The 15,046-nt window shown below is 37.6% G+C and overlaps 1 protein-coding gene across 2 annotated transcripts in view; it reads right to left on the bottom strand.

Annotated features, from left to right (window-relative positions):
- Positions 1 to 4,953: 4,953 nt before the first annotated feature.
- Positions 4,954 to 15,046, bottom strand: part of LOC136989819 (monocarboxylate transporter 12-B-like) — a 34,650-nt gene continuing 24,557 nt past the window's right edge. The window contains exon 4 of one of the 2 annotated variants that reach the window (XM_067288094.1): positions 4,954 to 5,207. In XM_067288094.1, the coding sequence (XP_067144195.1) occupies positions 5,077 to 5,207 (131 nt within the window). In that variant the 3' untranslated portion in view covers positions 4,954 to 5,076. Of the gene's footprint in view, positions 5,208 to 14,780; positions 14,911 to 15,046 lie in introns of those variants that run through there. The other variant, XM_067288095.1, reaches the window with a different exon arrangement.

Genomic DNA, 15,046 nt, shown 5'->3' with positions numbered 1-15,046 from the left:
AAATAATATTAATATAGACTCTATCAGAAGTGTTAATTTCTGATTACCTGGAGCGCGAGAAAAGTGAAAATCGAAGATGAATTCGATCTTCCACCGATCATAGGACGACTTCCTTCCGCGATTTATAGTTTCTGCCTGGCAGTTTGATATAAACAATGGGTATCCAACTACAAACGATTTTTACCTGTGTTTTTTTAAACTAATAAATTTTTCTCTAAATTAACCGTTTTTTCGTGTCTTTCGTGACGGGTCAGACCTGTCCGGAACCTTACATTCCCATAAAAGTCAAATACTGGAAATGACAAAAATAAACAATTTATGTATTTTAGTTATAAAATACGAATAATACAATACATATTGATATGATACAAACAATGGGTACGTTCGTGAAGTAGAACGAGTTAAACGAGAATGACGTCATCGTTATTCTTATTTCGTTAGACTTTTCGAACGATTCGTTTATAACTAAATGCTGTTTCTAAAATCGAAGATACGAATGTTGCTAGTGCAGCCTTATCCGAAGATTGCTGCACTAGCAACATAGATTGCTTCGGGTGGACAGTTATTTCAATCATTCCACCTTTTAATTCACAATTTAAACACTCGAGTAGATCTAGAAACATCGATATCGTAAGGCGCCATTTTCTTAACGAAGTAAACTAACTCTTTCCTTCGTGAGCTTCGTTAGAGTTTCGTTCAAAACGTCATCACCGCAGAGCATGCGCACTAAGCGAGACTACTACTTTTCGAACGATTCGTTACTAACGCGTTTAACTCGTTTGACTTTACGAACGTACCCAATGATAGAGAAACTTGTTTTTTAAATTTTTTATAAACTAACTCTATTCGGCGATTTTTTTCCGCGAAATCGTTAAATACTATAATAAAAGTCGCTGGTCGTCGACTCCATCAACGTATTTGAAAGCTCTCTATCGAAAGCAACGCTAGCGACGACAATTTCTCCTCCGACCGAGTGTTCCTGGCCAATGTACGAATTTGCTTCGTGGTCGAAAAACTGCGCTCAACAGACGCACCGGTAGATGGCACCATAAAAATTAATATTAAATCATATAATTCTTTTAGTACGTCTTTGTTCGGATCGTCATTAATTATAATACTTTTTATGTGTAAGAGTTACTTGTCAATATAGTCCTGACACGAATATAAATATTGCGATTTGCTACGTAATTTAGATAAATCAAAAAATTTCCCATGTAATTTACCTAATTTAAAGAATTAAAACACGCCTGGAAAAATTGTTTTTCATAATATTAAAATTATTGACATCTAAAAGTGATAAAAATTCTAAAGATTTTATGTTTGAAAATATGTCAATATAATTACAGTATAATTAAAAGTAAATTATAATTAAATTTAACTTTGCAAAGAAACATACATAAAAATAACATTAAGATTTAAAAAGTAAAGAGTATTCAAACAATTCACTTAGCCAGATAGCTCCCTACCCAGTGGCTAAGGGATAGAATTGTTGGAAGCGTTATACGTGCGTAGCTTCCACTCAAGGTCCTAGAATATATTCTAGGACCTTGGCTTCCACCAGCTAAACCGGGGGAGGTTGGTGCTCTGTAAAGCGCATGAGCAAATGCCTATAATCTGGCTGCTTGGAAGCTGACCCAGTTTCGACAATAAAGCGCTTCCATTTCGCCACCGATATTCTAATATACAATAGCAATCTTATCGTTTTTTTTTTCCACTTATAGTATAGAAATTTGTAATAAGATACAAAATGTGGTTATAATAAAATATTAATTTTAATTAATTCAAACTACGTTCAAATATGAAAATAATCGCCCAATATTAATTTATATTTTAGGAAATACAAGGGAAGCGGCGCTTCCACCGCACGCCACTGTCTTGTCTAGAGTACCTAGATATCAGAGTAGCGACACACGAGTCATCGCCGCCACGTTCTGTCGACTGTCATCACGTGGTCTATGGGTTTACATTAAGAAATGATGATGTTTTTTAGTTTAATAAAGCATTTTTACGAATAAAATGCTTTATTAAATTTTAAAAAAATCGTCATTTCTTAATGTAAACCCATAGACCACGTGATGACAGTCGACAGAACGTGGCGGCGATGACTCATGTGTCGCTACTGTGAAGTCCCAAAAACGGGTTAACATTAATTATTTATATTAGAAAATTGTTAAAACGAATGTAGAAAATCGTCCATTGTTAAAAGGGACAAAAGCCGATCAAAGATCGTATTTGACGCGTTAGTCATTTGAAACCGCGACGCATGAAAAAAAAGGAGAAAGATGTCGAAAGACAAAAAGGCCTAATGTAAAATAAAACGCAATAATTGTAATGAGTAATGATTGTAGACGAATGTCCTCCAGTATAGATGGACCTTTGACAAGTCGCTCGTATACGAAATTTAGATCATTAAAATTAGGAAAAAGGGAAAAGTTAATTATGAAAAGAAACTTCATATCAAAGCATTGAATTTCAAAAATCTCTCAGACTAGACGACAATAGGGAAAATATGAGCGCAAGTTTCAAAGTTCCATCAATTCTTTCCATCCTGAGTAAACGGAGGGTGTCAAGTAAAATTCGTCGAGGCGGCTCTTTCTCGTGACTCGAACAGGGGTCGTTTTTCGCTTGGAAACAAGCGAGGGACCAATCGAGAAGAGAGAAAGGAAGGACGTGGAGCCAATCAACATGAACAATACGAAAAAGAGAGATTGAAGTAATCGCCGAATTGGAAGGACAAGAGACTTTTTCCGAGAGGTTTCAAGGGAGACAAGAGGTGTTCCAAGGTGTCCATCGAAAGGTCCGCCGACGCCAACCGACGAGTCGCTGCACCTGCCGCTGCCCCGGGGCCTTCTATCGAGCGACGATAGGAAACACATCGGCACAAAAACGTTCGAACGTTCACCTTTGTAACGATCTGTGCATAGTGTGAGTTGTTTTATATTTAAATAAACGGGTTTCTTTGTGAGACACTTATTGTCTGTGTCATCCTCCCTCACACCCACACGCGAACGACCCTAGACCATCCTGTCGCGGGATTAACGACTCCCCCCTAAAGGTCGGCGAACTTACACTACTCTGATATCTAGGTACTCTAGTCTTGTCGTTCCTTCCACTAGCTCTATAGTCACAAACCCAGATGCATTGTAAATAATCCTATCATGCTTAACGACACACGTAACCAAGTGAGTATGACGTATTTCCGCTCGCCTTTCATGGGTCTAACTCGAGACTATCAATTGTGTGAGTAATAGTAACACGAGTTCAATGACGTCAATTCAAGTACAACACGAAAAACTAAGGACTAAGGGTTCAGGGTTACTCGCCCGAATTTTATTCTGGGGTGGCAGTCTGAAGCCTTAACCGCTCGACCATTCGTTAGTTGTTTACCCATAGGTTAATTTATGGAAATTTAACTTAATAGAAAATTACTATTAAATACTTTGCGCCTAATGGTTGAATGGATAAAACCATTGAACAATAGTAGTTAGTCGTGGGTTCATGCCTTTGCAACGGACAACACACATGGAATTTTTTGGGTTTTCTTTACATTAGTAACAACTAAATAGAGGTCAGTTTCCCCATAAGAAACCTCTCAGAGGCATTCTCCTCTCGGCAGATCGCCCATGTGTCGCGATGCCATATACTAATAAAACCATTGAAAATACTTTGTGTTAAATTTTTGATTAATTTGTTTCGATTTTTGCACATTGTTTACAGAGTATAACATAAGATCGCGAAGCAAACAGTTTTAAAATCTGTATATAAGATACATTTTCATTTCGCCCATATAACGGAAATAAGGCTCATTTTCCTAGAAATTTGATTAGAAATTTATAATATTCAATAAAGGTATTATTAATGTCTATTTAAAAAAAATTAAAGTTAGTTTCATTTTAAGTAGAGAGATAAACCAAGTTAAACACTGAGATAGAGAGATAAGATGTGTTACTCATAAATATAAAAGTGTTTTGGAAAAAAAAGTTTGTCTTTTATGTAAAAGCCTCCAAATTTTATAAATACCTTTGTGCCTTACGTTTAGTCACTTGATCCTGTTAATCTAGTGACGAATATATCTAATGATAAGATAAGGTTGTCTGAGTTTACGAAAATTCGAGTTAGCGGGGTGTTTTCTATGGTTACGTAAAAAACGAGAAGGTGAATATAAAGTATTTATTACGACTAACTCTGAATAGAAGTTTTACTGAGCTTTAGTTATACTTCTGAGCTTATTATTACATAATATGAACTCAAAAACATTGCAATGCGGTATACAACAATGTACTACAATCTTTAGTAACTTATCGATTATAGTAATATAATTCATGGTATCATAAACACTCATTAATTATAACTTTTCTATCGTCAAGAAATTATAAATTACTGTAGTTTTCGGAAAAATGTGTCCGAGTTAACGGGGATTTACTATATACACAGTATATAGTAATGTAAATTGTTCCATGATCAATTTAAAGCTTGAAATTTGTCTTCATATATTTATAATTGTGGTGCAATAAAGAAAATTTAAAAGTTGAAAAACATCATATTGTAATTGTAAATTTCAATTACAATATGATGTTTTGATAAACCTCATTTTTGTAAATTTTTAAAATATTTTTGCACCTAGAATTATGCAAGAAAATTTTTTGCTAAGTTCTCTATCATAAAAGTACACATACCTTTATGTATTATATATACATATATACTGTGTATACTTATATGCAGTAAGTCAGAAAGTCACAACTATAATGTAAATAGATAAAGATGCATAATAATTAGACTGAAAAGAGATTTATATGCATTTATGCACGCACGCATGCACACACTGCACAAACACGTGTTTGTTTGTTTCTTTGTGCTGTATAGTGTGTGCAAATTCTTAAAAAATGATGTGAAAATAATATTGAACCTATATTTATTATTAAAACTTAATTTATAACAAATGAAATCAAAATAGACTTTTATTAAATATTTAATCAGAGTAGAAATACTGTATTTTTTAAAGTAAATTTTAACAAGTAAAATATTAACAAATGCAACAAAAATTATTTACAGATCACAACAGACCTAAAAATCAGGTCAAATAAATAATTTTTTCTTGCAGATTTTATATATAGGTTGTAATAACCATAACAACGAACTGGTAATAGCCATTAATCCCAATGTATGGAAGAGATGATCATACGTGCCTACAATATCTCGAAAAATACCTAGAAAATAACATTATTATTAATGAATTTATAAAAAGTAATCTTTTATTGTTTATATTTTTAATTATTATAAATTTGACTATTCTGTAATATAGAATATTCATTTCTACAGTTTTTATGATGATAACATTCAATAAATAATCAAAAAAAGTTGTACAACTACACAGACAAAAAAAATTTCAATATATTAAATACAACGTCGTCACCTGGTATATATAAATATATAGGCCTACACACAAGTTATCTCGGACTTTTGAGTTATTTTATTTTTTACAGAACGGTTAAAACTGCTTCGAAAATAGCTGCACGTTTTTATTCGCCGATATTCTGTCATTGATTCATAGCGCGCTTCAGTTGTGAATCAATGACAACGGAAAACAATAACACGTCTCGGTTTCGGACCACTTAAAAATAATATATTTACACATATACATATGTATATCTATTATATTAATAATGTTTACCTGCGAATAATAAATGGTTGGTTGCTGGGTTTGATCGGATATGGCAATACAACATGTGGGCGATCAGCAATGTGGGAAATGCTTCCTAAGAGGACATTATGTAAAACTAGTCTGTATTTAGGTGAAGAAAATCCGGAAAATTCCACGTGGCCAGCCCATTGGTCAGATGAGAATTTACAAACCAACTATCAGGGTTCAATGGTTTTACTATTTTACTCTACTAATGGGAGGCCGAACAATAAATAGAATACAATGATTAAAGTAGACAGTTAAACTAATAGCCTTTTACTTTTCATTTTTGGCTTTTTCCGTCCCTACAGGCACTAAGAGAACTTTTTTCTTACGCATTGCGGGTCAGGCCAAGTTTACAATGGGGATGGCCGGATGGTGAAGATTGGACTAGTTCAAGTATTGCGGGTCTATGAAAAATTTCCGAAAAGTATGTTTGCCCGGATTAGATTCCAGCTTTCTCTAGAAACGGTAGGCTGACATCTTAAATGTTCACTGGCCATCCTATCTTTAGTTTTCAAATAATCTTATTTGATTTTTTTCATGTCTTTGTAGGTTATGAGTCAGAACCTATAAAGAATCCTGCAAACTCGAAGATCACAGTAAAAAATTCTTCTTGATACTCAGAAGTTCTGAGTATAAAGAAGAATTTAGATATTTATCTAAGCATTTTATTGGAAAAACCATCGTTGGATGATTTATTTCAAAACAGCAAGACTGCTGTTTGAAATAAATCATCAACGTTTTCAATAAAAATAATGAGAATTTATTTACACCGGATTCAACATTTTAAACATTTTTTTAAAACTCACTTTCCGTCCTGCGCCCGCAGGACGGAAGAACCTCTTTAGAAAGTCTACTGTGGGTTCAGCCGGATGGTGAGGGACGTGGCCCGACATATCCGGTTGGACCATTCCAAAAAATTCCTGAGGTTTTTCAACCCTCAAGGATTCGATTCCGGGTCCCCGGAGCAGTAGGCTAAGATCCAGTTTTCATTTTAAACATGTTTTTCTAATGAGAACTAATATTAATTAGACGGTCGGATTGCCGAGCGGTGAAGGTGGCGGCCTACTCCTCTGGGGACCCGGGACCAAACCGGAGGGTGAAAAAATCTCCAGGAATTTACCGGGGAGTGATTCGACCGGATATGTCGACCTCTGTCCCTCACCAGCCCTGGCCGAACCTATAATGGACTTGTTAAAAGAGGCCCTCTTAGTGCCTACAGGGCGAAAAGAGCAGAACAAAAATCATTAATTAAGCAAGTTTGAGATTTTTTTAATCACTTGATATTTTTATACAACTTTAATTATTAAATAGTTAATAAATATAAGTTAATGACATTACTGGTAACAGCTTAGCATTAAATTTAAGGCAAATGCACACGGGCAGCAAAATTAAGGCGACATCGGACGCCAAAGATAGGTTCAATCAATCATTCGTTTTAATTGTCAAGGTCAAAACAGTTGGTTAATGGCAGTTATGGTTGGCATTTAATACTGCCTTAATTTTGCCTCCTGTGCACCCGCCTTTGGAACTTACAAGTTGGTTCCAAATCAATTAAATCGGCAATTGAGTGGCATCTATCCTTCCCATATTAGATTTCCAGCATTGTTTTTCCCTTCGCGCTTCCGGTTTCGATTCTGATCTTCATTACCAGCCACCTTCATTTTTCGATGGACACGTGAACAACATCTAGCATTAGCTTTTGTTGTGTGTTTACTACACTTCTCGAAAATGAAGAAGTATAGTAAACACAGGACAACGGAGAGATACACTCCTTCGTGGTGTTGCGATTTCATATTTGAGAAATGCGCGAAGCAACATCCAAATTGCAGGACCGGTAGGTGACAGAGATATACAAATAATTAAGTTTGTGTACGCATCGGGTCATGTAGTATCCAGTTTCGTGCTATAAAGACCAGCCGCCAGCTCGTAAATGCTATCAGCGACGGTTCGCGGCGCCCAAGCTGAATACCACTAGTTAACGGCTGAGGAAGAAGACCATATCCTGTAGTTGCACCATTTCGGTTTGTCTATACGCGTAGTTGCCACGCATATTGGCACGATGCCAGTACCATCCAGCGATGTGTGACACGATGGATTTAGGAACATCTGCGAACATGCCAAAGAGGGAACAGATCGCACTAACCGCGAATTTGCCGAACGACCATTCGTCACGGCACGTGACATCCGAAACCGCCTGTCGTCGTCAACTGATGCATGTGTCCACCCAAACCATTTGCAACAGGTTGCATGAAGTCGAGCTGCACGCACGACAACCAGAAAATGGGGTACTATTAAGTGGTCGACACAGGGCTGCACGCCTGGCGTTGTGTTCATCGTCATCGCAACTGGACCACTGAATGACATCGGGTATTGTTTACGGACGAATCCAGCTTCTGTCTGAGGAGGAATGACGGCCGTGGACGAGTGTGGCGGTATCCCGGGGAAACACTACATGCTCCTTTTCGCCGAGTATCACACCGGCTCCACACCGTGTATCGCGTTCGATCAGTGAATAGCCCTGGTGCACATTTCCGGTACTTTGGCAGAGAACTAATACGTCACACGAATTGTGGAGCCTGTGGTTCGGCCATACTGGTGCAGGCTGCACCCGACCCTCCATCTTTCATCAAGACAATGCCCGAATGCATGTCGCACAGCGAATTCTCACCAGCCTGAACGGAATTCACATCCTTTCCTGGACGGTAGCCTAGCCATATCTCTCTCCCGCCTTGGGCCCTCGTCCGATGTAAAGTGCATGGAGGAACACCGCCACATACCGTAGACCAGGGGTGGCCAACAAGTCGATCGCGATCGACCGGTCGATCGCAAAGCCAATTTTGGTCGATCGCTAGCGATGTCTTGACTTGATGTATTATATTTGTAACCGAACGCAACTGTATGCATGCAGTCAGGGCCGGATTTACATAGGGACATTTAGGGCCGGTGTCCAGGGCCCCCACAAAACTATGTTTAAACATAATTTTTTTTCCCCTCTTACTGCGACAGCCTAGTGTGGCCTAATCATGAGAGCCACAGGCAAAGAAAACCAAACCCGGGAAAAAACCTATGAAACATCGGAAAATTTCGGGAAAAAATTTTACATAGGTATTTTTCAATTAAATTAAAATAATTAGTTTTACACAATAAAATATATGTATGTTTACAATAACCTTATTTTTAAATGAAATTTACAACTTTATAGTTGAAATCTAGTTGAAAGTACAGTATTTTGTGTAAATTTTCTAAATCATCAAATTTGCCTACTCTTAAAGGGGGGCCCCCAGCGAATTTGTTCCCAGGGCCCCTGGATTGGTAAATCCGGCCCTGCATGCAGTTATGACTCGACTCATAAGCAGTGAGTGCACTTCGTACTGAAACAGTGTATAAACATAGCATGTATTTCACACTTCCCCCTCCCCATTTAGACTATGCCTATGACAACAAGTCGATCGCGACACATTTTTACGATAAAAAGTAGATCTTATGTGCACAAAAGTTGGCCACCCCTGCCGTAGACGATATGCACCGCAGTGGATGCAGCTTGGCAAGAGATGCCTCAGGCAATCATTAATCGCCTCATTTATTGTAGAGATGGGAGGGAGGATGTCGATGAATGCTGACACGGGGAGGGGAGGCATCCGAGTGTTTGCGAATACAAAATAATTTATTTATTTTGGAATAGTCTGTCGTTAATTGACATTTATTGTACATATGATTGCGCAAATGGGAAAGGGGAGGCAGTGGTGATGACGAATTATTATACAGGAGGGAATGGGAGTATAAAATGAAGAAAATCTGTCGTCGCAATATTTGCACGTCACCTTATCAGAGCTGTAGACCATGACGGTAAGAGTAAAATGTCAAAGGAACCGATAGCCTACATATAACTCTTCGCGAGATATAATCCTCCCCGAAATCAGCTTGCGATTGGCTGAATTGAATACGCCCGGTGACTCTGATCGCTCCTGGAAGTAATCGATGCAATGGCGTTTCTTGTGTTTTATGCTGTTTTAGCCTCTCTAGTAAAGTGGAAAACAGTTGAATTTTAGCATTGTTTTGAGAAATAGTTCCGGATTTTTTCACTTTTTAAATTTTATCACATTTTTGAAGATCTTCAAAATTCTAAATAGGCTGATATCGAGGGGCTATGGGTGCGTTCTTTAATAGCGGTCGTTCCGCGTCACCGCTACTACGGGAGTGCACTGCTGTTTGTAGGCATTTAGGAAGGACGGTGAAAGAAAGATGGCGGCGCCCGCATTATCGATAGTATGGTGATGGAGGAATCTATAATTATAAAATATGAGCTTTTAAAAGGCAAAAGAAGGGTCCAATTGTAAAATTTAACCAGTCTGACCAGTCTTCGCAAAGCTAACAATCTCTTGCGCAGAAAATATCAAACTTGCCGAAATGAGCCAGACCGTACTATACGCAAACAACAATATTATGCACACCAAGTCTATTATAAAAAAGAAATAAAAAACGCCAAAATTCAATCCTGGCGGGATTACTGCACGGCTGCGTCCTCCAATCCTTGGGGATATCTTACAAAACTTTGTACAAATAAACTGCGAAAACCGCAAATATTAACGTCTGACGATCCAGAAACAATAGATCATCTGATAACCAACGGTAGCATTTTGGCCACCATGGAGCGACAAATGGACTGCTATTGTATTCCAGACCGTCCTGAGGATGACACCCCATGGCAGAAAGCGATAAGAGAAAATATAAACGCACACATGGATACGGGTAATTCGCCTGAGTTCGATTATCAAGAAATCAATAACGTGATCAATGGACTACAAGAGGGTAAATCACCAGGTATTGATGGTATAACTGCTAAAATCGCAAAACATATTTGGAGACTTATTCCGCTACATTTAATGCAACTCTTCAATGTATGCCTTCACACAGGCGTCTTTCCTGCAAGATGGAAAACTGCAAAAATTGTTCCTGTACCTAAACCTAACAGACCTAACGAGACAAGGCCAATTTCTCTATTGCCCATTTTAGGTAAGGTCTTAGAACGACTAATGACTGATCGCTTGACCTGGTTTGTCGAGAAAAATGCTCTACTTAGCAATATACAATTTGAATTCAGGCAGCAAATTTCTACTAGTAATGCAATTAACCATGCTGTACACAACATCAGAACTTTACTTGAAGAATACAAATATGTCTTAGCCATTAGCTTAGATATTTCCAAGGCATTTGACAGCGCTTGGTGGCCTTTTATGTTACATCAAATAAGAAGAACAGCATGTCCAACTGATATTTACAAGCTCTACGTAAACTATCTGACCACCCGTAAGGCCATCCTTCAATATGGAACTCAATCGGTAGAACGTGAAATTGTCTGTGGATGCCCTCAGGGATCAGTTTGTGGTCCACTCTTATGGAACCTAACCTTCGATGCCTTCCTCACAAACAACTTTGGACAAGATGCAATGACGATGTCCTAATCATGATTGGCGGCAGGTCCCGTGCAGTGCTAGAAAAACGTGGGAACGATACTTTACAACTGATTTATCAATTGGGAACAGAACATAAATTACAATTTAACCCAACAAAAACTGTTGGTATTGTCTTTAATAAGCCAAGAAATCCAAATCTATATCTTCGTCCACCAACAATAAAAATGAATAACTGCTCCATCAAAATTGATAAATGCATTAAATACCTAGGAGTCTGGCTGGATTTTCGACTCGGTTGGGACGAGCACATAAAATATGTAGCTAAATAGAACATCGTTAATTTTTCAAGCTTTTTCGGAAATAGCACGTAAACATTGGGGACTTTCCTCTCAGGCCATCAGTATCATATATGACAAAATCTATATCCCCATTATCACATATGGCTGTTGCTGTTGGGGCAGTGCTGTACAAAAAGTACATCCTCGCAGAAAACTCATATCCTCTCAACGGAAGGCGCTTCTTTTAATTACCAGGGCTTACCGGACAACCCCAACCTGCAGTTTACAGGTGATCTCTAAAAAACCTCCAATAACTGAAATTATTGAAATAGAGTATAATTTGTCTCATCTTAAACTGGGAACTGACATCTGTACTCCCTCCTTCTCCTTCAGCTCCAGCAACTATGAACACCTAAGTCCCGTTGCCAGCAGTCTGCCTCCCAATATTAGCAACATATTCAGTACTGTACCACCAACTTACTCGGACCTTGTAGTCTATACTGACGGCTCTGGCATTGACAACTCTATTGGATGTGCTTTTGTGGCCTATGTTAACGGTGTTGAAATCTACAACCAGAAAGGAAAATTACACAAAAATTGCACTGTATTCCAGGCGGAGTTACTTGCAATCCATACGGCCACTCACTGGATTGAGCAAGGTTTTATCCACACGAACGTTCACATTATGAGTGATTGTTTTTCTGCTATACAACTACTATGCAGCAAACAACTTCATCCGATTGCCACCACCATCCGCAATCTAATCTATACTTCCTGTAACACATATACCATTTCCTGGACTAGAGGTCATCAGAACACAATGGGCAATGAACGAGCGGACCAGTTGGCTAAGGAGGCTGCTATGGATGAGTCACTGGACATCATATACAATAAAATTAGTCGAAAAGGGATTAGAAAATTATTATACGAAGATCTGCTCCATCGCTGGCAACTAGAATGGGAACACAAACATAATGCCATAACTTTTAACTTTATACCTAATATTAAGGACTTTCACGATAAATATAAATGGGTAACTCCGAATTCCTCTCTTACTCAATTCCTTACCGGACACGGTAAATTTTCAACATATCTTCAACGATTCGCTAATAAAGAAAACCCTTTATGTGCCATCTGCAATCACCCGGATGACGTTGACCATTATCTCTTCAGCTGCATCTCTTTGGAAGCTGAACGATTGGCCATAAAAATTTTAGCCAACAAAAATAACCTCGCTTGGCCATGCAAACATGAAGATCTCATAAGAAACAGAGAAATCTTCTTTGCTTTTTCCCAATTAGTCAAACGTTATGAAACCATTGCAATTCACGCTACCAAGGACTAATCTAGTTCCTTGATTCTTTTCGCTACTACAACTTCATTAATTGCATTGTTGGTCCTTCTGTTCTGTGTCCAGGCCCTTTTTGTCTGTTTTCTGGCATTTGAATTTTGTTCTTTGACTCTGATTGTGACCTTTGCTATTTTAAGTTTCATTAAACACGTTTCTGGTACGTTTTTATTACAACAATTGTTTCGTACTGAAGAAAGTGCCAACTACCGATCAAATAAAGACACATTATTGCCTAATAGTGACGCACATTAATGGACTGCTTCACACAGCGTTTTTTGCTACGAGAAGAAACATATCAGCATTAAGGAACCTTAATTTTGTGGAAGTGTAATCTTTTGGATCTGTTGTCGGAAGGACATTTTTTTCCGCATCTAGGTCGGCTCCATTGTTGATGCACTTTAGTGAGTGTCCACTTCCAGCCGAACGAACTTTAGCTACCGGACTGTGATTCTACTATTGTGGAGCTCACTATACTGCACATCAAACTCTTTGTGATAACCACCAGATTCGCCTCCCGTGCTCTCCGTCTGTTGTGGCACCTAAGATTTGCCACCAATTAACACGGCCTTCCAGATTCAAAGTGAATACCATCAATCAACTGTGTTAATCATCAATTATCTACACTGGAGTGTTAAAGTTCAAAATATGTTTAATTATCATCACAACTTGATCCACAGGAGCATCGGAACTTTTGCACTTCATTCAGGTTATCAAGCGAATATATTAATTCTTTAAATGTTACTACATTAGATATTATATAGTTTACTTTATTTTTAACATAGTATTAGACTAGTTTTAGTCTAGATCTAGTCTAGCTTTAGTCTAGTTTTAGTCTAGTTTTAGTTTAGTTATAGTTTAGTTTAATTTTAGCTTTAGTATATTTGTTAGTTAATTTGTTTACTGTTTATTCTGCTATAATTTTCTGTTAACAAATTATGTATATGTAGAAATAATGTGTAACGAACTGTACTATTGTGCTACAAATTTACAGCTATGTAACATAGTTAAATTTTATTTACTGTTTATTCTGTTATAAATATTATATTATATTTTCTGTTAACATCTTATGTTCATGTACAAATACTGTATAACAAATGAAATACTGTGTAAAAATACTATGTTCATGTACAAATGCTGTATAACAAAATGAAATACTGTGTAAAAATTCTCAGCTATGTATCATACGGTACTGAGAATGCACCAAACGTGCTTAATAAAGAACTGTTGGTGTTGTAAAATTTAACCATAAAATGTATTATTTGTTGAAAGAGCATTCAAAATAGCCACGAAGAAAAACTAGAATGCCGGCTACATTCGAAAAGACATCACCGCGTGCACTAACTTGAGCTTTCACAACAGCCGCGTTTCTTTATGCAGCGAAAGTGTAGCGAAATGACGTCACGAGCAATGTTGGTCAATTAGAAACCAGTTTCAGTGTGTTCGCTGTAAAGCGCTTCTCGAGCGCTGCATAAAGAAACGCGGGGTACTTCTAAATTTTCATTCATAAAACCACATAATGTACCCCGAAACGAAACTATCTGAGCCATGGAGGACGCCATTTTGCTTACCGTAAACTACTGCTACAAACTGCCGTTTTTGCCGTTCGACGGCGTGCACTCCCACCGGAATTTAGGAACGCGTTCCGCAGGAATTTTTAAACGAGTGTCGCTCGCGTAGAGTTACGTGGAGGAATAAAAGAACGCACCCTATATCTCGCAAAGGGTCACACGTCAAGGACCCGATGGTATACTTTTTATTCCTATGAGGAAACTCTACAACTGAGAAGGCTCCAACCGCTTTACCCATAACTACGTTTGTATCCTGCAGAAACTAATTTAATTTTATATTAACTGAATTTAATTGTTCCAGTACCAACAGAACGAAATTTAACTAAATTATCATATCCTTTCCCAATAAGATTTCCTTATTAATATAATATTTTATAATATTTTTAATTAACATATTAATTCGACATAAAATTAATAAAGAATACAGTATTTATATTTTGTTCGATGTTGCCATTTGAAGACCGGCTTATTGTCCTTGTCTGTCTCCCATTGTCTTTATCTATCGACCTTCAGTTCTAGGAATTTTTCTTGTTTGTCCTTTAATTATCAGCTTTTGAATACTAGCAATGAGACACTTGTAACTTATTAGTTCATTATTCAGATTTCAAAGTCCCTAAATAGTGAAAGGTTAATTCTGTGATCGGTGGTGTAGCTAGCATGGGTGACACCCGGTGCAGATATCGTGATGTCACCCTTTTTAAAACTCTTTTATAAAACACTGTTGAATTGTAATATCTTCGCACTCGAGC

This window comes from Centruroides vittatus, unplaced genomic scaffold, assembly GCF_030686945.1.
Source record: "Centruroides vittatus isolate TY-2023 unplaced genomic scaffold, ASM3068694v2 scaffold_769, whole genome shotgun sequence".
NCBI classification, from domain to species: Eukaryota; Metazoa; Arthropoda; class Arachnida; order Scorpiones; family Buthidae; genus Centruroides; species Centruroides vittatus.
This window is presented reverse-complemented; position numbering and strand designations above follow the sequence as displayed.